Below are 26,800 nucleotides of genomic sequence, written 5' to 3'. Positions count from 1 at the left end.
TCCAAATCGGAGGCGGCTTCTGAGGCTGCTGCCCGTACTTGGCAAAGAGCAGAAACGGCCTCCAACTCTTCCCTTCGGCTGACCTCACGGCCAAATCTCAGCCTCTCAACTCTCTTTTTTCGGTGTTAGTGGAGCAGAAACTTCCCTCCACGCCCAGCAGCCTTTCCCAAAAGCCAAATACGGCCGGCCGAGTCCGGGGCTGAATCTTTGGCCCCCTGGACCAAAGCGCTGAATCCTTCTCTGGAAACCGTTTCCTTTCAGACATGCAAACAATTCTGCTTCTTCCAGGCAATTAGATGGGTGGGAAGGAAGGAAGGAAGGGAGGGAGGGAGGGAGGGAGGGAAGATGTGATGGATGAGAAGGAAGGAAGGAAGGAAGGAAGGAAGGAAGGAAGGCAGGGAGGCAGGGAGGCAGGCTTCTGTGCGTCTGTTCTGGCGTTCTTCTCTCCTCATAGTGGTTTTCTTTAGCCAAGATGAAATGCTGGCTTGTCTAGCTGGAGAGAGACAAAGGAGGGATGAAGGAGGTTAAACTAGGGGAAAGGACCTTGAGGGAAGGGAGAGCAGGCATTTCATTTCTGGGCGATGGCTGCCCCCAGCTGGTCAAAAGTTATATGACAGTCTTCCTGCTTCCCATCATCTTCATGGCAAGCCCAAATTTCAAAATAGGCAAATTCAAACTTTTCTTTCCGTAACTTCTCTTCAAGGCTCAGAAGACACTGCACAGCCATTTGTCCGGAATCTCATGCTTGAGCAGGGGTTGGACTAGAAGACCTCTGAGGTCCCTTCCAGGTCTGTCATTCTATCTTCTGTGTTCTGATTTTATTTTCTTGGTGAAATAAGAGCTGCATTTTCGTCCTTCAAACTCTTGATTGAACCAAGTCCAAGCTGATGTTGGCCAGATTGCAATTGTTTGTTCCCTTCCGTTTTTTTGTTTTTTTTATTGTCCCTTCCAGCTTTTTAAAAGCATCTCTCAATTATAAACATTTCACAAGGGAGAGAAAGAATGATTTCATACCTTAGGGGGTTGTTTTTTAAAGGGGGATTTTTCCCCCCTTTGCTTGTAAAAAAGGATGGAGCAATTTCTACAATGAGTTTTGGAAGGCAAAACAAATCCTTGCTAATAGCATTTTTATTGATTTTGCTTTCTTCAACACAAAAATATCGTAAGTCTGCCAAGGCAACCACAGGGGTTTTGGTTTTCTTTTCTTTTCTTTTTTTGCATGAATGGGGTATTGGGGCTTAGAAGAAGGCTACAAAAACCCAGCAGGGTGGAACAGTCCCCAAACAGCAAATTTGTAGACCGGTCAGATCCATATAAGCAGGACAAAGGTAATCCTCAGTTCACAACCATCCGTTTAGCAAACTTTTAAAGTTGGGGCTAAAAAAAGTGACTTGAAACCGGTCCTCGCACTTATGACCGTTGCAATGTCCCCCCCCAGTATTGCGTGATTGCACTCCAGGTGCTTGGCAATTGACTCGCATTTATGACAGTTGCAGCATCCCTCGCTCCTGGGTCACCATTTGCAGCTGATGTCTGATAAGCAACGTTGGTCGGCGAAGGCAGATTCACTTAACGTCCATGGGGGGGAGAAAGGGTCGAAAAATTGGGTGTGATATATTTAATGACCAGATTGCCTAGCAACTTACATTCCAGTCCCAATCGCAGTCATAAATCAAGGACTACTTTTAATCCATGTCTCTGTTGCGGGTTGTGTATTTTTCTTTTTGCAATTTTGCAAAGTTCAAAAGGATCATTTGAACTCGTATACCCGACGCAGGCATACCCTTCTACACGTTACATACATCTACGTTCAGTCCTGAAGGTTTTTACCCTCTCTAAAGATGGCCGTTCCTATCTCAACCCTGGCCTACTCTTTAAATTTCTTAGGAACCACAGCACTGAAGGCGGTAAAGCACTTAACTAACCCTAATCTCTTAAGATTAAGAGATTAACTGGAATAAAAAAAACTGAAAAAAGCTCCAGAGTTAAGGAGTTCCTACTAGGCTTGTCATATAACGGTGCCCAAAAGAAAGATGGCGACGGTGCTCAAAGCGGGGATGAAGTCCCGTCGGGAAAGGGGAGGTCCTGTTGCCAGGCAACGACGGAAGAGAGGGGGCGTTCCCCCGTTCTGCATTTTAATTGGGCAATTTTACCGGAAAGGCGATGCTGCGGAAGGCGGAAGTGCTGGTGAGGAGCAGGTGGACTTGGTGTGGTGGGGGTCCTGCGGCTTCTTCCATGCGAGCCCGGCGGGTGAGTGGGGCAGCCAGGGGGCGGGGCCTCTCTAGCCGCGATTTGCATATGGGTCTATGCAAATTAGGCACGGGGGTCTTATGTTAATTTATGCAAATATATGCTAATATTTTGGTTAATGCATGTTTAATCATGCCTCGGGTAACTTGTGTGTATTAGAGACTATATGTATAAAATAATCCTTATTAAGCATGTTTATGTACACACGCGCATATATATATATATATAAATTTAAAAATATAAATTAATAATTCTATAATTTAAATTATAAGTAATACACTATAAAACCAATATACATATTTATGATGATGTATTTCTACGTACATTAATAGCACCCTAAAAAATCCTTTTCATATTTACATCAATATTAGCCTAACCCTGAATAAAGCCGCATAGGTGCAATTGAAGGTTTCTAATATTACATGAATTAGAAGCCTAATGAGCGAATGGCTAATATTGATGTAAATGCCTATTGATGTAGTGAGCAATAGTGAGGCAGGCTTCCCTGCATTTTGGGACCTCTGAAGGGCATCAGGCTGGTCTCCGTTGGCTTCCAAGTCCGGTTCTGATTTGCTAGTCATCCCACCAGCCATTTAACAGAATGCTGAATGATAAAGAGTTTGAAGGGGCCTCGGAGGTCGTCTAGTCCAACCCCTGCTCAAGCAGCAGAGCCTATACCACTCTGGACAAGTGGCTGTCCAGTCTCTTCTTGAAGACCTCCAATGATGGGAGGACCCACAACTTCTGGGGACAATGTGATGACCCAGGGTGTGACACAAAGGCAACACAGCCAGAGAACCGATATGAGTCCCCAGCTGTGCCCCCAATGTCCCTTTCAACTCTCCGGCCTGGAGGGAGAGCTCTTCCACCAACCTGTCATAGTCTTTGGCTGGCCATACTTCAGTCCCAAACATTGTAAGCAGAAAACTTCTAACAAACAATCCAAAGGCAAGACCAGGCAATTAATCCAGCAGGGCAAGCAAAATAAGGAATTCCACAAGTAAAGTAGCACGGCGATAAATCAAGCGGGCTGGGAGGATGCCAGGATTCAAAGAAACACCAGGTAAACTCAGCGTTTGTTCCTGACAACCGCCCCTCCCATTTGCCTTTCCTTTTAAACTCCAGCAGCAGTTGTGCCTTGTAAAGAGGATCAGGTCCCTTTCCTCCCTCGTAAGCCACGTTCCTCTCTTCTCCATTCCGCCCCACCTAGGATGAGGAGGGGGTGGGCCTTGGTCTTCGTCTGAACCCCCTCTCCCTTGTTCTACCTCTCCCCCGGCTCTGCCCAGCCTGACTTTGCCCTTCCCCAGTTTTTTCTACAGCCAATGGATCCGCTCACACTCTCTCTCTCTCTCTCTTCAGCCTTTCCTCTTCCCCTTTGGATTCAGACTCCGACAGGGGCATGACAGACAATCTCCATTCTACTGATAGGAAATTTCTCCTTATTTCTAGGGTCTTTGATGGGCTTCCTTTCTCCTTCTCCTTCCCCAGGCTCCTTCACGCAATGGGACCACCAGGCGTCCCTCAAAGAAGCCGAGATGTGAAAGGAAACGCCTGGCCAAGCCGAAGACAGGACCTCGGGTGGGGCCGGCGGATGAAGCCCACTCGGGAGCATCCACCCTGGACCTTGAGGTGAGGCTGCAGAGCGAGAAGGGGCCTTCAGAAGATCCCCAAGATGTAGGCGAGAACATGGAACCCAGGGGGTCTGAGGTCTTCCAGCCCCACCTACCACAGAAGGTGGAGGAAGAGGAAGGAGGAGGAGAGACCGGGACGGCTGGTCCGTCCACCTCTTTGCAGATGGAGCCGGAGGAGACGTCCAGGCAAACCAGCGAGCCAGACAACAGCATTTTCTTGAACGAGGACAGTAACCAGCCGCTGCCGATGGACCGGTTCTTCGGAAGCGTGGCGTTCACGCAGGTAAGGGTGGGTGCAGTTGGCCTTCTGCAAAGCTGGCTGGGGCACTCTGGGAGTTGGAGTCCGCAACGTTGGGCGGGCGGGTGGGTAAGTGGGAGCAAACATGGCTGGTCAACTGAAGGACTCAACGGTTCATCCTCATAATTTGGGGGATCAAACTCCATACCAATGGAAGGCTGCCACGGTGGCTCTGAAGGCCATCAACCAGGGTCTCTTTCTTCTAGGACCTCCCACCGGCCTCCTTCTCGCGGACCAACACCAGCAGGCGAGAGTTCCGAAGAATGCATTTTATTGCCAAAGAGGAAGATGAGGAGAGTGGAGAAGAGGTGGTCTGAAGGATGGCGGTTCTCCCTGAAGACCAGGGATTCTCATGGAAAGTTGAAGGCCAGCGAGAACCAATCTTGAGTGAATTGTCCCTTTTCCAGATGCAGTAAAGACAAAAAAATGTTCCTTGCCGTTGTAGCATCTTCTAGAGTTTGTGTTCTTCAGAACCGTCATCGGGATGGTGATGGACATTGGGCTACTCACAAACCAAGGTGCCTGTTTCTGGTGAAGCCCATGGGTCACAGCGCCCACTACAACCATGATGACAGAGCCTTGGATTTGAGGGAACAACAACCAACCACCCCAAAGTTGTGGGTGCGACATCGCTGGAGGTCTTCAAAAAGAGATCGGACAGCCATTTGACTAGGATGGAATAAAGACTCCTGCTTGAACGGGGTTGGATTAGATGACCTCTGAGGTGCCTTCCAACTCTTGTTATTCTGTATGCTTCTTTCCCCAGGCGTATCATTTCTCTCTTTATCTAAAAGCTCATTTTTAATCATATTCAGAGTTCATTCAGAGCTGTTTTGAAGTTTGTAAAACCTGGCTAAACTGTGGACTGCACATTAAAACCTAGTTTATTATGTTCTGTGAACAGAGATGTTGGAGGGGTTAAAAAAAAACGATGGCAGATGTATGAGCCCTCCCAGTTTGGGCACATCTACCCCTAACTATGAATAAAAGGATCTATTTTAGAGCTCAAGAAATTGCTTTTTTTTTTTAAGATACAAATATTCACAAGATTTTGCTGATTACAATAATAAAGCTTTATTGCTAAAATTAAATAATCACAGTGAACGAAAGGAGCTGCTTTCATCCCTGAAGGCAGAGTTGGTGCACTTAGATCAGTAATGATGAAGTAAAATTTATTATTTACCGTGTTTCCCCGAAAATAAGACCCAGTCTTATATTTTTTTGAACCCTGAAATAAGAGCTTATCCTTATTGCCATGCGCTCAAAAGCCTGTTTGGGCTTATTATCGGGGGTGTCTTATTTGGGGGGGAACGGTATATAATCTAGTTGGCAGACACTTAAATCCAGGAACAGGTCCAAAACTAGATGAAAACATGTCAGCACCTCCTGCCTTATTCTTCATAACTGGGATGATAGAGGAAGTTATCGCTTTAAATCATGGTAGGATTCCTCCCACAGCACCGTCTGTAGCTTACTAAACCTGGTTACTGAACAAACCTAGTTTTTCTGGCTTCACATGATCCATCGGACCCTGCAATGGAACAATTCCCGCTTGCAAGAGTATTTCCTGACATTCCCAAAGGTGGCTAACCAACTTGCAGCCTTTAATGAATGGAACAGGTGGGGAAAAAACAGTGTTATTCACTAATTAATTTCTGTAATTAATTTTTTTAAAAATCTGTTTTTTATTTTTAATCTTTTTTAAAAATATGGAATGCTGTTAAAAGCAACAATTTAAATAACAAATATGGCTCCCTGGCCAGGCAAATTTGATTCAACAATCTCTTTTGCAGTGGTCGTTAAGCAAACGGCTCAGCCGTTAAGCGGATCCCTTCTTAGCTATGGGGTGGGGGCTTTTTGTTTTATTTTTAGAAAGTTTGGCGTCGTTTTTTTGTTTCATTTTCGACAATTGAACCCGGGGGCTCAGGGTGTGGCTGCAAAGAGGCCTGTTCTTTCGGCCCTTCTTTCGTTTACGGTAGATTTTTGTTCGGTCGCAGCCGAGGTTGTGGACCGTTTTCTTGTGGCACACAATGTGCACCAGTTTCAAATTGTCCGTGGTGAACATGAGCCGGTAAAAATATTCCCAGTCAATTTCCTTCCCGTCGCAGCCTTTCACGGCTTCGACTAAGGTGGGCAGGACCTCCCGTTTCTTCTCAATTCTGAAACAGAAAGGATGGTTAAGTATTTTCAAGATCCTTGATGTTAATCCAGGGCTGTTTGTAACATCTTGAGGACCAGTGCCAAATCGGTGCTGCGTGAGGCCAGGAAAATTCAGATTAAAGGGGTTACAGAAATGGCTCGGCTGCTGTTGTTTCAAGAATGGAAGACCCTCAGCAACAAGTCACTCAGCCTCCCGTTCCCTATCCCTCAACTAATTGCCTCTCTAAGGTAAACTGTGCTGGCACATGGAGTCCCTTCCCAGCCAAAGCAAAGTTATTCAACTTCCCTTCTGGAGTTTGTCTAGCCTTTTTTAAAAAAAAAGGCAAGTCTTTGCTACGTACTTATTTTCATGTTTTAAATCAGTGGTTCCCAACCTGACCCCCTGAGGGGCTGCGATGTCATCACAGGGGGTCTTTGGATTTTGATCATGATGCTGCAACAGTCATATGTGTGAAAAACGGTCGTAAGTCACTTTTCCCGGTGCTGCTGTAACTTGGGTCACTAAACGAACAATTATTAAGTCAAGAACTACCTGTACTTTTTTCAGGGACTGTTGCAACTTTAAACTGCTGCTAAGCAAGCAGTCATAAATTGAAGACTACTAATGAACTGCCCAGAATTGCTGACAGGTGGCATTTACATTTAATAAATCATGATATTGCTGTTTCTTTTGAAATTCTTCCACATCTCTACCCTACACACAGCAGCCAGTTGTCCAGCTGGGTAGGTAGATCCAGGGAGCTTAAAATTCAAGGGGTATTTTTGATTTACACACAACTGATCCATCACCAGGAGGGGCCAAATATAATGACCGAACGGACGGGGTGGGATTGTGTTCCAGGACTCACATGTGGTCGAGGTTCCACGTGCTGAACAGAATCCGGCTTTCTTTGTTCCCGTAAGGGTTGATGGAGTGTCTCCAGGAGCAGTCTTCGGTGTCAAAAGGGCCCTGTAGACAAGGGGCACACAAAGCTGGATACAGGTAGTCCTCAACTTACAACAATTCGTTTAGTGACCATTCGAAGTACCGACGGCACTCGAAAAAAAAAAATGCTTAAAGCCTTTGCTTTTATCCGTTTGCTTTGGTTTTCTTACAACTTACTTGGCAAGAGAACCAGCCTTCCGGTGTGCACAGGCGGTCCTTGGTCTCTTCCTTCCGGTCAAAATAAAAACCATTGTATTTCTCCAACTTCAGCTTCTCCAGCATGGCTTCAGTGATCCCGCTGAATTTCATTTGGAGGGCGGGAGGGACGACAGAAATGTAGGCCCCAACCTTTGGAGGAAGAAACGCAAGCTTTAAATATCTTATTTAAAAATATTTAAAGATAATTGAGCTTCCTTGCTAGTCCGCTACCAAAAGCAAACTTCACGGTGTTTTTTTTTACCACCCAAGCTGAAACCTGATAGATTAAATGCTAATTCAAACCCTGAATATGAATGGTGAAAGCAAACCAAACTAAACTATGAAATAGGATGGCAAAAGAGCAGGGAATTATGGAGGTTGCCTTGCCCGTAACATAAAAAGAAAGGAAAACCCAAAGCAGCTTAAAAGGATTCATGTCTATTTTATCAGGGAGCCTTTGTGAGTTGTAGTCTGCAAAAAATACACTCGTTTCCATGTAATTAACAGCACAATATGGAAAGTTAGAATTACAAATATTAGATATTTAGTGCAGCATGTACCAAACTGCTTCACTTCGAATGTTAAGCCTTTTTTTTATTTAATAAACGAGATAGTAATTGGCCACAAAGTAATCATGCAAAAATAAGCAACTTTTTGACTGTTAAGTGCTAATTGGTTCACTCATCGAGGAAAGGGTTAATCAATCATTTGCTGAATGCCTAATCATCATAAATAATGGTTGAGTAATATGGTAGGTATGGTGAAGGCAGACTTTGGTTCCAAAAATCTAAGGTCAAAATAAAGACTTTTGAGTAGGGAGTTTTGCAAGCCACGTTACCTCTTTCATGTATCCACGGATTCTGCTCTCACAACTATGGCGCATATAACTGGACTTGGTCTTAAACCGAGATTCAACCCCTAGGAATGGTGGGAAACGAATGCCGTCAGTCCTCTGCTTTCCCCAAAAAGATTCTTGGAGCCACATTCCAAAGCTAAGTGAGATTGTCAAGTTTCTAGTCCTTAAGGCTGCGTTTTCCAAAACTCTCGACATCCTGAGCACTTTCACCCACAGACTAAATGCCAGGCAGATGCACAAGGCATCGGCTGAGAACTGACCTTCAAACCACATCTCGTCTTCCTGTCTGCTTTCTGCAGAAATATTTTCGCTGAGGTTCTGAATCAGGTCAGACAGCAGTTTGCACCTCTTAGGAGCCTCCTCGCCTGACAGAAGCCCCTGAGCTGCGTGGATCACGCCCGACGAACAGGTGGAGAAAGTGCTCAGGAAGCGCTCGATCTCACTGACGTCTGCCCGCAGAAAAAGACGAGAAAACCAAGGATTAGTCATTCTGGCAGATGATTAGCTTTAATGGCAATCTGTGTGTGTGTGGATACATGTATATGTGTATGTATATTTATGTATATATACATATATATATGTATGTATGTATGTATGTAGGTCTTTGGTTATTCGGGTTTTCTCCCACGTAAAATTGGAAGTGTCTTGGCGACGTTTCAACGAAGTCTCATTCGTCATCTTCAGGCTTCAGCTTCGTGCTTCTGGGAGCAATGTGTGATTGCAGCTGTTTCCCAACTCTGAACTGACCTATTGGGGCTGGTTGGAAGAGGAGCCGCGGGGGGGTGCTCTGTGTGTGTGTGTGTGTGTTTCTGTGCGTTGTGCGTGTCCCACTTACATCCCTTCCATTCCTCCCCAGGGCGCAGCAGGATCAGCTCGGCGTCGTCGGGCAGGGCACGGAAAACCTCTTCGCTGACTTGGACGCCGTCCTCGTAGCAGCCCAGCCGGCAGCCTTCGACCAAGGGCGACTGTGGGGAAGCGGAAAAGCCCGTCAAGGGGACCGTTACTGGGACAGAGACGCGCCGGCCCGCTGGTCGGTCGGCCACCCTCCTCCTCCTTCTCCCCGCCCACCTCCAGCAGGGAGGCCTTCCGCAACAGCTCCGCGAGGCTCCCGGCCGCCAGCCCGTATTTGCGGCCTCCGGGCCCTGCCCGCACTTTGAAGGCCTTGGCCGCCATTGCGCCGGAAACCGCGCCCGGCGACTCCTGCGCCCTGATTGGCCCGGCAAGTAGCGAATCCGTGGTCGAGTCGCAACGGCGCACGCGCGTCCTATTCGCTCGCTGGTTCTTTCCCCTCCCGCCGGCCGCCACTGTGCCGCCGCCGCCCTCGCGCCTGCGCAGTCGCGTCGCAGCGGTTGCTAGGGGAACAGAGGCCCTAGTGATGGAGCCGGAATAAAGTAGGAGGCGAGGGGGGCGGAGGGGGCTCCCCTTCTCGTAGGCTCCCCTCCCCAACCGTGGGGGCTGGGGGGAGTTCCCTTGGGGCGGGGCCTCTCGCGAGTGCGGGAGCCGGTGGAACTGCCCGCGACTAGATGGGGGCAGCGGGTAGGAGGGAGTGGGGCTAATAGAGCGGGGAGGGGGACTCGCGTTACTAACTTTGGGATTGATGGCTCTTCTTAACCGGAATGGGGGAGGGAAGCATAGCCGGACCCGAGAGGAGCCAGTCAAGGTGAGCTGTGCCCCCCTCCCCGTTTTGTCCCCCCCTCCTCCCCGCAGTCGTCTTCATGGTGGTGGAGGACGCGCGAGCAGAAGAGGCCGCCCCCGCCTGCCACGACGGACGGATCGGCTCTAGGTGAGCTGGGAGGGGGGGAAACATGCATGCAAGCCCGGAACATGCAAAACATGTCAATCTAATGCATGTAAAATTCCTGTGCATGCAAAACATGCCAATCCAATGTATGCAAAGCATGGGCATGCACACACAGTACATGCAAAAGTCATGCCATTCCAATAGAATAGAAGAGAGGAGAGGAGACTTTTGTATTGGCCAAGTGTGAGTGGACACACAAGGAATTTGTCTTGGTGCCTGTGCTCTCAGTGTACATAAAACAAAAGATACCTTCATCAAGGTACAACATTTGCAACACTTTATGGTAGTCATAGGGTACAAATAAGCAATCAGGAAACAATATCAATATAAATCGTAAGGATACAAGCAACAAAGTTACAGTCATGCAGTCATAAGTGGAAGGAGATGGGTGATGGGAACGATGAGAAGATTAATAGTAGTGCAGATTCAGTAAATAGTCTGACAGTGTTGAGGGAATTATTTGTTTAGCAGAGTGATGGCTTTTAGGAAAAAACTGTCCTTGTGTCTAGTTGTTCTGGTGTGCAGTGCTCTATAGCATCGTTTTGAGGGTAGGAGTTGAAACAATTTATGTCCAGGATGCGAGGGGTCTGTAGATATTTTCACAGCCCTCTTTTTGACTCGTGCAGTATACAGGTCCTCAATGGAAGGCAGGTTGGCAGCCATGGTTTTTTCTGCAGTTCTAATTATCCTCTGAAGTCTGTGTCTGTCTTGCAAAACAACAATACATGCAAAAGAACACTGTACAAGCAAAATTGGTTCAATTTCTATAGCTACCCAGAGTCACTTATTGAGAGGGACAGCTACAGATATCAAACACATATTTTTCCCCTTTTTATGACCCTGGAGTCATAATTCAGGGTAGACTTGGAGCAGCTGAATGGAGCTGAGCATTTACTGGCTGGATGCCCTTCCTGATGCCTACGTGGAGTTGGCAGCAGATATTTTCTCTTTGTGCCCAGAGAGAGAAACATCTGCTGCCGCCTAAGATTGAAGTCTCAACCTTCACGAATGGGAGGCGGGAGTCTTCACCAGTAGGCCACCCCACCAGTCCAATAAATAAAACATGCCAATCCAGTACATGCAAAACACATGTGCATGCAGACCCAATATATGCAAAACATGCCAATAATTTATATTTTCAAAGCACCTCTGGGTGACTCACAATAATATGCAAATTCATTGGGTGCAAATGTAAGAAATGCAGATACGTGTGCCCAGGCCCAAGGCCCCAAATGTGTGAAGGGCCCTGTCTTCTGTTTGTTTTTATTTTTACTTATCCTGGCTTGTTTCCCACAGCTTCTAGTTGAGTTGGGCAGTTGTATAAACAAATTGAATAAAATCAATAAACAAAAGACAACAAGTGTGAATGTTTGAGATGGACCTTTGAGTAACTTTCAAAGCTGCTTGCGTTCAGAGCGCAAAGTTAAAACGCCGTAATCTTTGATGGTGACAAATCTCTCCTTTTGTAAAAAGCTGGCTGTTCTTTCTTCCCAGTTAGCACAAAAGGGCAGGATGCCACACAAGATTGGGTTTATTGTTATAAGTTCATCTGGACATGAAGACGGCTTCAGTGCTAAGGAACTGATGGTTCACGCGCCAACGGTCAACGGATGGAGGTCACCAAGGTCAGGTCCTAAGAAATTCTAGATATTTCATGTGTTCTTAGGGGCATCTTGCAAGAATCCAGGAAATTTTCTTTGATTTAAATAAATTGAACAAATAAATATATGCATATGCAGCACCTCTGTTTTCCACTGTTCAAAAAAAGGTTCTCTTCCCCCCCCCCCTCTCAAAAAAGTGGACAATAAAGCAACTAGAAAAAATTACAATTTCTCAGTCAGAGGACTTCTTAAAAATTGAGTAGCATTTCATCTCCACTATTAGGAGATCAACATTTTGAAAGGTCGTAATACAAGCCCAGGATTGTAAAGCAGTCAGCCAAGAAAGTTTCCTCATAAATCATAAGTTTTGTGCATTTATGTTTAGCTTTCTAGGTTTTTAAAGTCCTATGGCTACAGAATTTTATGTAGTGTTAAATTTATCCACATTGAATTAGGTATATTCAGATAGTTTAGGTTTATGGAGACGTGGGGGTTTCTGACATTTTACTTTCCTTGGTTTTTGTCCTTCTCTCCCTTTCTCCTTCCTGCTCTCTCTTTTCTTCTCTTCCTTTTCTCTCTTTTTCTCCCTTTCTTCCTTCACTCCCTGTCTTTTTTTCCTTTCTTCTCTCTCTTTTCCTTCCTTCCTTCCCCCTGGTCACTGAGTGTAATAAAATATTCCCTCCATTTCAACCCTGGCATGGGAAATCAAAGGCCTTCCTTTTTCTTTATTTTCAGACTCTGCCAGTATCCCCAAGAAATAGTCCTCCAGATGGTGGAAAGGTGCAGAATTCGAAAGCTGCAGCTCCTGGCTCACCAATATATGATCTCCAGCAAAATTGAGTTCTACATCAGCGAAAACTTGCCCGATTATTTTGCGCCCTATAAAACGGAGCAATTCCAGAGACTGGGGTGAGCTTTCTCTTCCCTGACATGTGTCGGTTTTCCTGCCTGAGAAGTGAGTTGTCACTGGGCACATGGGATTTGCCCAGCCCCCTGGCTGATCCCGGATCAGAACGACTGTAAAAGCAAGGCACAATTCCAGATAAGCAGCCACAGGTCCTAAAAGACGTGTTTGTGAATGCTGGCTGACCCTTTGCTTATTTTCCTTTCCTTAGGAATTTGAGAGAATTTGTGGGTAGTTTTTAGGATTTCAAGCCAATAATTTGAAATTTGGGGTGTGTCTGTAAAAAAGACGGAGGCCCATCCAACACACGTACACAAACCTATTGGCAGCTCACTAATTCATTCCAGGCATCCTTTTCTTAGAACATAAAATACTGAGCGTCCATCAGCGCCAAAGGGTTCACAATACTTGTAAAACATAATTGCATTAAACCTCTTTTTTTCCCCCTTTTCTACAGTTATGTCTCCCTTTCCGATAACGAAAAGACTGGCTACAGGGCCCGGGAATTGAAATCGGTCTACGTGGATGCAGTCGGCCAATATCTAAAGTTGACTTTCCACAAAAACTACGCCAATCAGTACAACCTGTATAGCCAGGTAAAAACTGGGTCTCTCTAGATCTATGTTTCCAAACCTTGGCAACTTTGAGATGTGTGGACTTCAACTCCCAGAATTCCACAGCCAACCATGCTTGTCCAACTCCTACCTGCCAGAGCAGAGAGATTGCAGAGAAAGGGACGACACGGGGGGTACAAATCAGAAAGAATGCATTGGTGCTAGGGAATTGGGAGCTAAAGTCCACAAGTCTCAAAGTTGTCCAGGTTGTGAAACACTAATCCAGACACATTGCTATCATGGCGAAAGACTCTGTTACTTCATGGCAATAGTTATCCAATGTGTTTGGAAGCATGAGCTACAGTATAAAAATCATTGAAGTTGATAGTAATATTCTGATTTTGAATGGCCAGAGAGATCCTGTCTATAAGGTCCACAACCTTGCCTGGAAAAAATTAGAAATGATAAAGTTTCTTATTAATAAAAATAATTAATATAGAATGTAAAAGTTGACTTTCCTACATGGATAGTTAAAAACAGAATGATTGGGAAGTAGTTTTTCTGTTGCCCGTTAGATTCTTCTCTTGTTTCTTGAAACAAAAGAAAAGAGGTCAAAGGGCCTCCCAAACACCTTTGAACCTCAGCTCTCTTTTTCTCCCTCTTCTTTTTCCAGGTTGCTCTTGTGGCAATAAATATCATTGGGGAACCTGCAGATTTGGGCCATGAGAACATCCAGGTGCGTCTGGGAAATTTTGGGGGAGGGAAAGCTAAATGCAAAGAAGGTCTTTCGTGTTTAAACAAAGATTTGCAACCGTCATAAGTTATGACTGTGATAGGCAGACTCATTACAGTCGTCACTCAAGGAGTACCAGTGTACAGGTAGTTCTTGATTCAGGTGTACAGATATAGAGGCCATAACTCAAGGAACACCTGCATACCTATATATAGATAGTCCTCCACCACAATTGAGCTCAAAATTTCTGTTGCTAAGCAAGGTAGTTCTCAAGTGAGTTTTGCCCCATTTTACAACCTTTCTTGCCACAGCTGTTAACTGAATCACGGCAGTTGTTAAGTTAGCAACACGGTCCTTAAGTGAATCTGGCTTCTCCATTGACTTGGTTGGTCAGAAGGTCGCAAAAGCAGATCACGTGACCCCAGGATGCGGCAACCGTCATAAATATGAGTCAGTTGCCAAATGTCTGAATTTTGTCACCTGACTCGGGGGATGCTGCAACGGTTGTAAGTGTGAAAATGATCATAAATCAATTTTTTCGGTGTCATTGTAACTTCAAAAGGCCAGTAAATGAACTGGCTGCCTGTATTTCGGTCTTTCACCCGCATGGTCCCCATTCTAGTCAAAAGTTCTCCCTGTTGTGGTTTTGTTATCTAGTCTTCCAGGGAGAAGCTGATCGACCATTACCTAGGGAGCAATTCAGATGACTCGGCCCTCGAGGGGAGCTACCCCGGGTGAGAACGGCTTAACATGCCCATTTTCCTTCCCTCCCTACCCACATCTGTCTGCCCACCATGGGCAGGTGGCACCATCCCAAACTGCCATTCTCCCCTTCATTCCAGGAAGGCCGACGCCATTTCTCCGCTGGACGATCTGGCTTTTGACATGTACCAAGACCCAGAAGTGGCCCAGATCATTCGCAAGTTGGACGAGAAGAAGCATGAAGCGGTGCACCTGGAACACTACGATCACGCCAAGAAGCTCAAGCAAGCCATCGCAGATCTACAGAAGGTAGCGGTGGCCGAGCGGGGTGGGGAAGGGTCCCGGTGGGAGACGTGGAAAGGGACTCGGCTGCCTTGAGATCCTTTCTTTCTCGTCCTCTTCAACATCTGAAATGCGTGAAGGCTTTTTCCCTTCTGGGTGTTGAATATCAAAAGCTGGATTGGGGTAACCGGTTTTCTTAAACCAATTGTGGTTTAGTTTCTCATGGCTTGGAATGTAGACTTGATGAATGGCCAAAGAAGCGATGCCCAATTCCTTCATTCATTTAATTATCCATCAGACACTCGGGCGCTCATTCGCTCTGTGTTTTAGAGGTTTTCTCTGTTGCGACCGATTGCCCTCAGGTCGGGGAGCGGCTGGGACGCTATGAGGTGGAAAAACGGTGTGCCGTTAAGAGGGAGGACTACGACTTGGCCAAGCAGAAAAAGCAGCAGATGGAGGACTATCGTCTCAAGGTCTACCAGCAGTTGGAGCTTCATAATCTCTTGGACCCAGAGCTCGCCGTAAGTGGAGCAACCCCGGGAAGGAATCCCTGGGCACCTCTGGAAGACAGCTGTTTGGGATCCTGGGGAACCCCCATCCACTTAAAAAAAACCCCACTCCCATTAAAAACTGTTTTCTCTCAAGATTGATCAGGGGTTGGGATTTATAGGATTTTGGTGGTCCGTGGTTACTTTAGATCAAGTTTGACCACTTGAAGATGTGTGGACTTCAATTTCCAGAATCTTTTAGAATAATTTAGGTGACAGGGAGATATGCACTGGGGCCCCACCATATGGCACAGAAATGTGCTAACCAGAGTTTCTTAACCTTGGCGACGTGAAGTTGTGTGGACTTCAGCTCCCAATTCTAATGCATTCCTTTTGGTGTGAATCCCCATTGTAGCTTGCTTACTCTCTTCTAATCCCTTTTTCTGCAATTCTCTAGAGAGAAATAAACCATCAGAGACTTTGCATTCAGCTTGTCTCTTCCTTGGGTTTTCTGAAAAGCAGAAGGGACAAATGAATGAATGGTTGGATGAATTTCTCTCATTCACTCAGATCCGGCGGCTACCGGACTTGCCACTCGACCCCGTGGCTCAGCCCACTACGACCCTCCAGCAGAAGAAGCCCCTGCCGTCCCCCTGGCGGGAGAAAGCCGAGCCAGAGAGTCCTGCCTCGTTGCCCCCTGAGAAGCCCCCTGAAATCCCCTCGCCTGAGCCAGCCCCCCCTCAGGCCTTCTCTCCCCCGCTGGCCCAGGCAGCTCCCATTGCTGCGGAGGCTTTCCCGAAGATCAATGTAAGTTTGGGTTGACTCTTTCCTGCTTCTCTTGTCCCCTTTTGTCCAATCAGGGAGGTTGGGTGGTAGGGAAGGGGTAAGGACAAGGACAAGAGAGACCCAAGTCCCAAGACACAGGGCTGAGCGGAGATGGAAGGTCTGGTTTTTTCTAAATATTTCCTTCCTTCCTTCCTCCCCTCCTTCTTTCTACTCTCTCCTTCCTTTCTCGCTTTCTTTTTTCTCTTTCCTTTTTTCTTTCACTCTTTTCCTTCTTCCTTTCTCTTTTTCTCCTTCCTTTCTTCCCTCTCCTTATCCTTCCTTCCTTTCCTTCTATCCTTCCTTCCTTCCTCAAATACCAAGTTCTCATGGAAGAACTTTTTCCACAATTATCTCCTATACCGTCACATCTCCGGCCCTAGACACAAACCCTCCTTCCATTCTTGCTCTGTGCAAAAGATCACTTCCCCCTTGGCGGGGGGGATTCTGGGAGCCGCACACTGGAAGGCATTGAACCGAGGAGGGACGTCATCCGGCCACCCACCGTTGACCCCGGGGCCCTTCCCTTCCAGGTCGAGTTTTTACCTTACGACGAGCGGCCCCTCCCGGCCATCCGCAAGCAGCAGGAGGAAGGCTTTTCCTTGCTGGAGCCCGAGATGAACGAGGAAGAGCCCGGAGACACGCCTAGGAGCGGAGTGGTTGGCGATCCGGAGCCTCTGACCGAGAAGGCCCTGCGGGAGGCCAGCGCCTCCATTGACGTCTTCGGGGAAACTCTGGTAAAGAGGGGGGGGGCAGCTCAGTTTAGGGGTCAGGACCAAGGGGCCTCTCCGACTTTTGGGTGAGAGGGAGAGAGACCGGATAGGATGACCCAGGGGCACCGACAGGAGCCAATTGGGGGACAGATTTCAAGAGAAGGTGGCAGGGAGCCACACACAAGAACAGGGAGAGCAGGCCTGTTGTGTGTCCCGATACAGGTAGTCCTTGACTTACGACCACAGTGGAGCCCAAAATTTCTCTGGCTCTGCAGGACATTTGTTAAGTGAGTTTTGCCCCATTTTATGACCTTTCTTGCCACTGTTGTTCAGTGAACCCCTACAGGGATTCATCCTTGATCCCTAAGGATTAACTTAATCCTTAAATTAATAACGTGGTTATTAAATGACTCTTGGCTTTCCTGTTGACTTTGCCGGACGGAAGGTCGCAAAAGGGGATCGGGTGATCCTGGGGACGCTGCAGCGGTTGTAAACCTGACCCAGTTGCCAAGGGTCTGACTTCGATCACGTGACCCTGGGGACGCTGCAGCGGTTGTAATAGCAATAGCACTTAGGCTTATATACCACTTCATAGTGCTTCACAGCCCTCTCTAAGCGGTTGACAGAGTCAACCTCTTGCCCCCAACAATCTGGGTCCTCATTTGACCCACCTTGGAAGGACAGACGGCTGAGTTGACCTTGAACCTGGTGAGATTCCATCTGCTGAACTGCAGCTAGCAGTCAGCTGAAGTAGCCTGCGGTACTGCACTCTAACCACTGCACCACCTCGTGAAGTGCAGTGCGGTCCTAACTCACTGTTTCAGGGCCCTTGTAACTGAACAGTCACTAAACAAATAGTCGTAAGTTAAGGACTACCTATAGGAGTGAGGGAAGGAACTTGCCCCCATGAGCCATTCTCGGCCAACTATCAACTTCAATGGAGATGCTGGTCTCCAGCCACGTCCTTCTCCTTCCTTCCTTCCTTCCTGCCTTGCTTTCCCCAGGTGGCCGGCGCCTATTCCAAAACCTGGTCGTATCGCGAGGACTCATTGCTGGCCATCTACAAGAAAATGATTGAGGCTCCCACCAGCATGCCGAAGGAGGAGCTCAAGACCATGCTCCGGGGGGCCATCTTTCTCGTCGTGAGGGCCATCAAAGATATCGTCTCTTCGGTGAGTCAAGGTGAAAACTGGAAGGCAGAGAGGGAGGGTCACCACCCTGGTTCTCCAAAGCTCTGCCCCGTCCCCGAAAAAGAAAAGCAGGTGCTTGAGATGCCTTAAGAACCTGAAGATGGCTCACCTGGATGGTTCTGTGTTGCTGCTTCCTTTCTTTCAGGTCTTCCAGGCCTCCTTGAAGCTCTTGAAAATGAGCATCACGCAGTACATCCCCAAGCATAAACTGGGCAAGCAGGAGACCATCTTCTGCGTGGAGCGGAGCTTTCCCAACCTCCTCTCCCGCACAGGGGACTCCTCGGCCCGCCTTCGGATGGCCACTGCCAACTTCATCCAGGTCAGTCTGCCTGCAGGGAAACTCTGTTAGGTGACAAAATCAGGGATGAAATGCTCCCGGTTCGGACCAGATCAGGTGATCCGGTAGCGATGGCAGCGGGTGGTTTGGAGAACCGGTAGCAAAAACCCCTAGCAACCCCGCCCATGCCCACCCAATCGCCTGCTTGCCCGCTTGCCGCTTCTTTCCGGCTCGCTCGCTTTTCCCACCCAAATGGTAGGAATAGGTTGTAAAAAATGCCTTTAAAAGGTTTTTAAAAAGGCTGTGACGATCACAGCTGAGCCACACGATTGTCAGCCTTTTTTAAAAAACTTTTAAAAGCATTTAGGTAGTAAAAAAATGTATTTAAAAAAGTTTTTTAAAAAAGGCTCCAAAGATCACAGCTGTGGTGCGGGATCGTTGGAACCTTTTTTAAATTTTTTTTAAAGCATTTTTTTCTACCTGTTCTATTTACCTTCCCTCCCATGTCTCCTTTTGAGGTGTACTGCGCACGCGTGCACCTCGCATTTGGTGCGTGATGTGTTTGCGCATGTGCAGCAGACGTTTGGCGCACAGAGCTCATGTGCAGCCGCTGAACCGGTAGTAAACCGGTTCAGATTTCACCACTGGACAAACCATAACCCTATACATCCTAACGATTGAGTCTCTCGTAGTTCAGGAAAACCTGGCAGCCCCCCACCGACCAGTAACCCGCCCCGCCCCTTTGCAGGAGATGGCCCTTTGCAACGAAGTGAAGCCTCTGCAGATCATCCCTACCCACCTGGTGCAGCCCCTGAGGTCCAACTGCCCCACGCACCTCGCCATGAGCCAGGTGGAGCTGGTGGAACGCTTGCTGAAACACCTGGGCACCGAGAACTCCGGCTTCACCGTCGATAACGTCATGCGAGTAAGAAGTCTGGGTTCCTACAGCCTCCTACAGTTTGTTCTCAGATTTGAGCCAAGTACAGGGCTTTTCTTGTAAAATGTAACACAGGCCTTTCTGTTTTCATTCTTTCTATCCCATCACAACCAAATCTCTTACAACCGGTGTTTCTTCACCTTGGCAGCTTGAAGATGTGTGGGCTTCGACTCCCAGAATTCGCCGGCCACCCAGCATAGTCATTTTTTTTTCTCCCATCCCCTGGAGAGGAGAGATTGCAGAAAAAGGGACTATACGAGAGTAACCCAGCCACGATGGGGATACACATCAAATTGAAGTGGGAGTTGAAGTCCACACATCTTCAAGTTGCCACGGTTGAGAAACTCTTGATTACCAGATCACTATGGCGTATCTTGAGGTCCTGTCCCCCCCCCCCGCCCCCCGACCATCTTTTTTTCTTGTCGCTCCAGATCCTAAATGATTATGCTAGATCAGTGGTCAGCAACCTGAGGCTCTGGAGCTGCATGTGACTCTTTCACCCTTCTGCTGGGGCTCCCTGTAACTCAAAATATGCATCACAACCGCCAATATGTAACACCCGCTGGCACGCGATTTATTGAGCTTTTCAACCACCGGTAGGCCAACCATGGATAAATCCAAGAAAAGAAAAGTTTCAAAAGAAAACAGAATGTTTAATTCAACTACATAGGCTAGTTTTGTGGCCGCTCAAGAAACAGTCAGGCACGGGAAGGTTTTGTAGCTCCCGGTGTTTTCTTTTCTGGTCCAAATGGCTCTCTAAGTGTTTAAGGTTGCAGATCCCTGTGCAGATCGGAAAGCTTTTCCCTCTCAGTTTGCAACAGGAGCTCTGGAGCACCGCGTTTTCGAGGTGCGGGAAACGGCTCTCCGGATCATCTTGGACATGTATCGGCAGCACCGAGACAACATCCTGGATTATCTGCCCCCCGACGATGCGAACACCCGCAAGAATGTGCTGTACAAGACCTTGTTCGATGGCTTCGCTAAAATCGACGGGCGACTCACCGAGGCCGAGATGAAAGTAAGGGAGGAGCCTTCGTAAGGATTCTGCCCTTTTTAAGAGATGAAAAACCCTGGCCTGGTTCTTGGAAATCCAAGAGGGGTGGCGCACGCAGAGGGCATGTCTTGAGTTAGCTTCACCTAGCCCAAGTTTGTTAGAAAGGGAATGGAGGGAGAGGGAGAGGCAGTGGGGTCCTTGGTACTCTCTGAGCTTGGTGACTTTCTTATAGGCCTTTCATGACCCAGCTAGGTGATGTCATCAGTGCTAGAAGGAAATGGGGGGTTGCGAGGAGGAGGAGGAGCGATGCTGGCTTGGGGCTCCATGGCTGTCAGCTGGTTGTCTCCACAGGCCCAGAAGAAGGCGGCCACTGAGGAAACGGAGAAAGAGAAGAAAGATGAGATCAAAGCCTTGCAAGGCCAAGTGGCAGCCCTAAAGGAGATGCAGGCAGAGGCCCAAGCTGACAAGGTATCCCAGGGGTTTCAAAGGTGGCCTGACATGACACCCATCGTCCCCCTGGTCAGCATGGGTCTTGTTGTGACCAAGGCCCAGTACTAAACACAATTCAGTCCTCAACAAACTTATTTTATTAAAACAGCTGAGAATTAATTCATACTCAGCTTCATCCAAAACAAAATTCTTAATAACCAGTCCCTCGGCCTTATCACCAACCTTTAATGTCTTTGGCAACCTGCCAAAGTAAAGTGGGGGTTTCTTGGCAAAAACCCCACAAAGTTCAAGAGACGCTGACAAAAAGCACTTTCCTTTTGTTGCTTTCCTACAAAGAGCCCAAGAGCCATTGCTGCTCTTTTAAGCCTTATGGGAGTGGCCAATCATCTCCTGGCCTTACTCCTGAGTCGTCCTCTTTGCTTGAGTGTGCATTAGGAACAGGCTTCTCACTGTCCGATTCCGCTGCCAGCTCCACAGGCAGACCACAACAGGTCTCACCAGATGTGGCCCTCCAGCACATCTGTGGAGTGTCAGCCAGAGAAGGGCTGCTCCTGCTCCTGCTCTTACTCAGGGGAAGCCCCAAATTGTCAACTGCCATGCAGGTTTCGGGGGTACCTGATGAGACCCTCCCTTTTTTTTTGTCTTGTTATTTAAACTTGGTTCTCCGCAAAGAGCCGGCGTTTCTATTTCTTCTGACTTCCTTAATTTCTTTTTAGGAAAAAGACAGCGATTTCCAGAAATCAAAGAACCAAGGTACTGCTTTTTTTTTTTTTTTTATGCTTTTGTAAAGCATCTGGGGAGCATTTGCAGGGCCTAAATTTGGGTACACTGTGATTTAATTCTAATAAAAATTGGGAGGGAGCATCCGGCTCTTTCAGTTGTGCGACTCACAAAAAGAAAGGCCTTTTAATTTTTTAAATGGTTGAATTGTACAGGTCGTCCTCGACTTTACAACCTTCCATTTTAATGACCGTTCGAAGTTACAACTGCACTGAAAAAAGGAATTTAGGGCCATTTTTCATAATTACAACCGTTACAGCACCCTCGTGGCCACGTGATCAAAATTCGGACACTTGGCAAGTGGTTCATGCTTATGGAACCCTTCACTCTTTTCTTTCTCTTCAAAGCTGAAACGTCCAAGAAGGCTGCCCAGCCCGTCCAGGCGGATTCTCTCGATGACCATTCGTCAGTGGCAAACTACCTGGACAAGTAAGTAGCTGGTGGTTTCTTCTTTCCTTCCTCCCTACCCTTTCTCCTTCTTTCCTTCCTTCCTTTCCTTCCTTTTTCCCTCCTTTCCCCTTTCTCCTTCCCTCCTTCCCTTTCTCCTTCCCTCCTTCCCTTTCTCCTTCTTTCCTTCCTTTCTTTCCTTCATTTTTCCCTCCTTCCTCCTTTCTTTCTTCCCTCCTTCTCTTTCTCCTTCTTTCCTTCCTTCCTTCCTTCATTTTTCCCTCCTTCCCCCTTTCTCTTTCCTTCCTTCCATCCATCCTCCCTCCTCTTTTCTTGTCAGGCCTAAAGAATTAGGACCACACATTAAGCTCTGGTTAAGCTCCTCTATTGCTTCTGCACTAAACTGACGTTAGATGAGAGTCAAGCTCCCGTGGCTGAATTTGTGATATTTTTTCCCCCCCTGTTCTCCCTCCACGTCAGCCTGTGCATCTTCTGTGGGGAAAGGGACGAATCCTTCACCGAGGAAGGGCTGGACCTCCATTACTGGAAGCACTGCCCCATGCTGACCAGGTGTGACTTCTGCAAGCAGGTGAGCCTTCCCTCCTTCCCTGAGTGGCTTCCCCCCTGGTGCTCAGGGTGCTCCACCGCTGGAGGTTTCAGGAAAAGATTGGACAGTCCAGGGTGGCCTACAGATTTCCAGCAGCCTCCCCATGGTCACCTGATCAAAATTAAAACGCTTGGCAACTGATTCATATTTATGACGGTCGCAGTGTCCCAGGGTCAGGTGCAGACAAGCAAAGTCAATGGTGAAGCCGGATTCCCTTAACAACTGTGGCAAGAAAGGCCTCAAAATAAGGCAAAACTCAGCTAACAAGTGCTCTCGCTTAGCAGTGGAAATTTTGGGCTTGACTGTGGTCATAATTCGAGGGCTACCTGTAAGGTCTCCTGCTTGGACAGGGGGTTGGAGTAGAAGACCTTGAAGGTCCTTCCCAGCCCATTCTTTACGCCCTCCTCTTCATTGCCTTATAACAGAATCACAGAGTTGGAAGGGACCTTGGAGGCCTTCTAGTCCAACCCCCTGCTCGAGCAGGGGACCCTAAACCATCCCAGTCAAACGGCTCTTCAGTCTCTCCTTAAAAACCTCCAACGATGGAGAACCCACAACTTCTGGAGGGAGGGAATCCCTCCCACGGATTCTGCCTTACTCATTTTGTAAAACAAAATACCAAACCTATTTGCAAACCGGTCTAGGAATTTTGGGGAGAAGAAAGTCTGGGCATTAAAGGCTAGTCACTAATGGAGACCTGGCCCCAAACAGTTGGGAAGGCAGGCCTGGCTTCTTTTGGGGTGGAACAGAAGGGTTTTCCTGCCAATCTGGGAACACACACACACAGAGTTTGCCACCCTCTCAAGCCAAGGCTGCCTTCTCTTCCCTCCTGGGCAGGTGGTGGAAATTGCCAGCCTGACCGAGCACTTGCTGACGGAGTGTGAGAAAAAGGACAACTTTGCCAAGTGTTCTCGTTGTTGCGAGGCCCTGCCAAAGGACGAGCTGGCCCGGCACGTCAAGGGCAAATCTTGCAACCGTAAGTCCTTCGTTTATGCCCGTGCGTGACATCCTTTCGCACCCGGGACCCTCCCCCGGCTGACAGTCTCCCTCTCTCCTGTCTCCAGCTGCCAAGCCTGAGAAAGTGGCCAACCGTTGCCCGTTATGCCATGACAATTTTACACCGGGCGAGGAGGTGAGAGCCGCGGGCATTAAGCCGAGGGTGTTGATGGTCAAATTAAGAGTGGGGGGATCTGGGGAAGGGTCCTCTTTCTGTCCTGGCCAGCCAAGGACGGTGCCTGACTTGCTTTAAGAGGGGAAGGTGGTTGGGGACAATCCAGCACACGGGCAGAGCTATAATTCTCTGTATTTCCACTCTGTATTTCTTTTTATATTTCTACTTTGCTTATATTTCTCAGTTGATCAAAATTCAGGGGCTTGGCAACCGGCATTTACAACCTTCTCCACCTTAAGAGGGGTGGACTTCAACTCCCAGAATTCCCCAGCCAGCTGTGACGGCTGGGGAATTCTGGGAGTTGAAGTCCACCCCTCTTAAAATGGTTGAACCCCACTGCCCTGGGTATTTATTAACAGCTGATTGCATCAAGATCTATAAAAAGATTCGTGACCCCCAAATAGTGTGAGAATGAGGGTGCTGTGTCAAGACCTTGACCACCCCCCTCCCCCCAAATAGTCACAGTGTTCCTCCCTGGGTAGATTATCTCATTCATTTCTTTTTGGCTTTCGTTTTAATTCTGCTTTTCCTTCGACATGTGCCCCTGCCCTTCCGCTTCCCCACCATATTTCCTCGCCCTCTTGTGAGCCACCATTCTTCCACTGGGGGGTTGTGAGCCTGTCATCTGTTGCTCTTCATTGTCGCTGAACCTTTCTTTCGTCCTCTCTCTCTCTCTCTCTCCCCACACACACCCATTCGCCCCTCACCCTGCAGGCCTGGAAGGTGCATCTGATGGGCAAAGACGGCTGCCGCATGAACCCGAGGCGCACGCATTCCCTGAACAAGAGCCTGCCGACGCAGACCGTCACCGGTAAAGACCCCTCTCGTGTTTCCCACCTTCCCACTCCTTCCTAAACTGGGGTGACCTTGTTCCTCCCCAGAAATCAGGGATGCAAAACACACACGCAGCCCTCTCCCCTTCCCATCTCTTCCTCAGAAAGGGTGCTAAACTCACACATACGTTCTCTCTTTTTTCTCTTGTTTTAATTTGCAGGCCGGGCTGGCGGAAGCGTCCTGAACCGGTCGGGTCCCCTGGGAACGAAGCTGCGGTCGCCCACGGTGGGGAGCAAAATCCCCACCCCTCGGGGGGCCTTGAATAAAAACACTGGCAGAACGTATGCAAAGCGATGAGGCGGGTCCCTTCTTTACCTCCCAGGGGCCACGTTTGCCTTCTTTCGTTGCAGTAGGTCTTACGGTGGGGGTGGGGGAGCGAGCAGTGGCAGTCCAACAGGGAGGGGCCACCCTGATTCTCTGCTAATTCCCCCCCTCCGTCCCATTTACGATCACTGCAGTTTGCTCTCTATGCAGAATAACAGAGTTGGAAGGGACCGTGGAGGTCTTCTAGTCCAGCCCCCCCCTCCCCCCTATAACCATCCCGGTCAAATGTTGGTCCAGTCTCTCCAGTGATGGAGCGCCCACAACCTCTGAAGGCAAAGCTGTTCCGTTGATTTATTGTTCTCCCTGTCAGGAAGAATGGCTGTCAGGCCTCTTCTTAAAAACTTCCAGTGATGGAACGCCCACAACTTCTGGAAGGAAGTTATTCCACTGGTTAATCGTTCTCGACATCAGGAAATTTCTCCGTAGTTCTAGGTTGAATCTCTCTTTAAAGGTCTTCCATTTGATTCGGACATAGAATACTAGGGCTGAAAGGGACCTTGGAGGACTTCTAGTCCAACCCGCTGCTCAAGGCAGGAGACCTTGCCGCATCCCAGTCCAGTCGCTTTTTCCTCAAGACCTCCAGGGATGGAGCAGCCATAGCTTGGATAACCCAAGATTGCAGGGGGGTGTAAATTTAAAGAATTTATAAATATTCCCTGAGGGAGGAACTAAAACCGAAGCACAAAATAGATTAGAAGCGACTCTCTCTGGAAGATAGTCGAGTTTGTCAGAATTTGCAGTTTCTGTCACTTAATGGTAGGAACCATTTAAGGGTTTTCAACACAGCCACACCCTTCCCTTGGAAGGCAGGGCAAACAAAGCCCTGGCCAAGGCCAAACTCCACTCCTGACCCCCAGCATCCCATTTTTCCTTTTGCTCAGACTAGCACAATCTGGGGGGGGAAATGTCCTTGAACGCTTGATCATCGCTGAGGCTGTGCAGTGAAATCCTCAAAAAGGAAGCGGGGGGGGGGGGAACCCTGCAGCTTTTTGGCTTCACTCTGGCTTTTTATGCCTCAAGGAGCGGAATGGAGTGAGTTAACTTTTGATGCCCCAAAAGTCGTCAAAATGGAATTTGCTTTATTCAGGATTGCAGCCCACTCAGAGAAAAGGGCAAAGGAATCAATAAAAGAAAAAGAAAAAAAATTCCCTTTGGAAATACGGGAAAAGCTTATAAACAATTGAACAAGGGAAGTAGAAAACAGTCACAGAATCCTACTCTTATTTTATTTATTTTTTTAAAAAATCTCTTCTTGGTCTTATGCTTCCAACCCTCAATTTGAAAAGACGGGCCCCGTTTTTTTCAAAACAAAATGCATTTTTTTAAAGTAAATTGATTTGCATCTCCTTTTGAAATGTCTTAACCAAGGGCTTCTGCACAGATTTCTGAGATGCACCAGCATACAGGAAAAAAATACGCTGAGAGCCAAGCCATGTATCCATATATCGCCACCTCCCCCCTCTTAATTTTCTCAGCAAAGGCAAGACCTTAGTTTAAAAGACTTACAAAAACGAACCAGGTTGCAGGAAGTCAGCGTTTTCCTTTTTTAAAGAGCAACCGCAGACCCTGGAGACCCCGCCTGAGCCAATTCGGTTTGGGCCGAGGGCCTCTCACCAGATAGGCATGAATAATCTGAGCACTTTCTACTATGCAGTCAACCCCCTGGATACCTGTAGATCCACGAATGCACACTGTAGACACTTGCAATTTTTTTTTAATTGTAATATGTGTGTGTGTTTTTTTAAAAAAAATGAAAAAAAATGAAGTTCAGACGCGTTTCAGTTCCGTAGGTGTAAGTGAGGGCTGAAGGCGAGTCGGAGGGCCACGGTTGTGCAAACTCAACGCCACAGAGACGGGCTTTGAGGCTGGGTTTTCTCAGTCCCGGCAGTCATCAGCTGCTAAGCAGGCAGCCCTTGCCTTAAGTTAGGAAC

General features: G+C 47.8%; 3 protein-coding genes across 7 annotated transcripts; 2 read left to right on the top strand and 1 right to left on the bottom strand.

Moving 5' to 3' along the window:
• The first annotated feature begins 2,161 nt into the window (after positions 1-2,161).
• On the top strand, positions 2,162-5,192 carry C18H1orf174 (chromosome 18 C1orf174 homolog). Its single transcript, XM_058161179.1, has 3 exons — positions 2,162-2,250; positions 3,739-4,164; positions 4,386-5,192. Exons 1-3 carry the CDS (start codon positions 2,164-2,166, stop codon positions 4,494-4,496), a joined length of 624 nt encoding a protein of 207 aa, XP_058017162.1. The 5' UTR covers positions 2,162-2,163; the 3' UTR covers positions 4,497-5,192.
• A 36-nt stretch (positions 5,193-5,228) lies between these two features.
• On the bottom strand, positions 5,229-9,533 carry DFFB (DNA fragmentation factor subunit beta). The gene is made up of 7 exons (XM_058161178.1): positions 9,387-9,533; positions 9,154-9,283; positions 8,579-8,767; positions 8,301-8,380; positions 7,442-7,612; positions 7,188-7,288; positions 5,229-6,338 (listed from the first exon to the last, which is right to left on the bottom strand). The coding sequence occupies exons 1-7, from the start codon at positions 9,489-9,491 to the stop codon at positions 5,999-6,001; spliced, it is 1,116 nt and encodes a 371-aa protein (XP_058017161.1). The 5' UTR covers positions 9,492-9,533; the 3' UTR covers positions 5,229-5,998.
• Positions 9,423-25,767, top strand: CEP104 (centrosomal protein 104). 5 transcript variants are annotated; one of them, XM_058161177.1, is made up of 23 exons: positions 9,423-9,537; positions 10,026-10,101; positions 11,618-11,744; positions 12,456-12,629; positions 13,082-13,220; positions 13,852-13,914; positions 14,569-14,645; positions 14,754-14,922; positions 15,258-15,416; positions 15,954-16,190; positions 16,739-16,942; positions 17,923-18,090; positions 18,254-18,427; positions 19,134-19,310; positions 20,134-20,340; positions 20,668-20,784; positions 21,483-21,519; positions 21,894-21,975; positions 22,414-22,522; positions 23,378-23,516; positions 23,605-23,672; positions 24,426-24,522; positions 24,706-25,767. In XM_058161177.1, exons 3-23 carry the CDS (start codon positions 11,632-11,634, stop codon positions 24,840-24,842), a joined length of 2,847 nt encoding a protein of 948 aa, XP_058017160.1. In that variant the 5' UTR covers positions 9,423-9,537; positions 10,026-10,101; positions 11,618-11,631; the 3' UTR covers positions 24,843-25,767. The 5 variants fall into 5 exon arrangements, with proteins under 5 accessions (XP_058017160.1, XP_058017159.1, XP_058017155.1 ...); XM_058161176.1 differs by lacking the exon at positions 9,423-9,537 and adding an exon at positions 9,585-9,709; XM_058161172.1 differs by lacking the exon at positions 9,423-9,537 and adding an exon at positions 9,586-9,709 and having other exon boundaries at positions 11,614-11,744.
• Positions 25,768-26,800: the final 1,033 nt, after the last annotated feature.

Source organism: Ahaetulla prasina, chromosome 18 (genome assembly GCF_028640845.1).
Source record: "Ahaetulla prasina isolate Xishuangbanna chromosome 18, ASM2864084v1, whole genome shotgun sequence".
In the NCBI taxonomy this organism is placed as follows: domain Eukaryota; kingdom Metazoa; phylum Chordata; class Lepidosauria; order Squamata; family Colubridae; genus Ahaetulla; species Ahaetulla prasina.
Note: the sequence above shows the minus strand (reverse complement) of the source record. Positions and strands in the feature narration are given on the sequence as shown.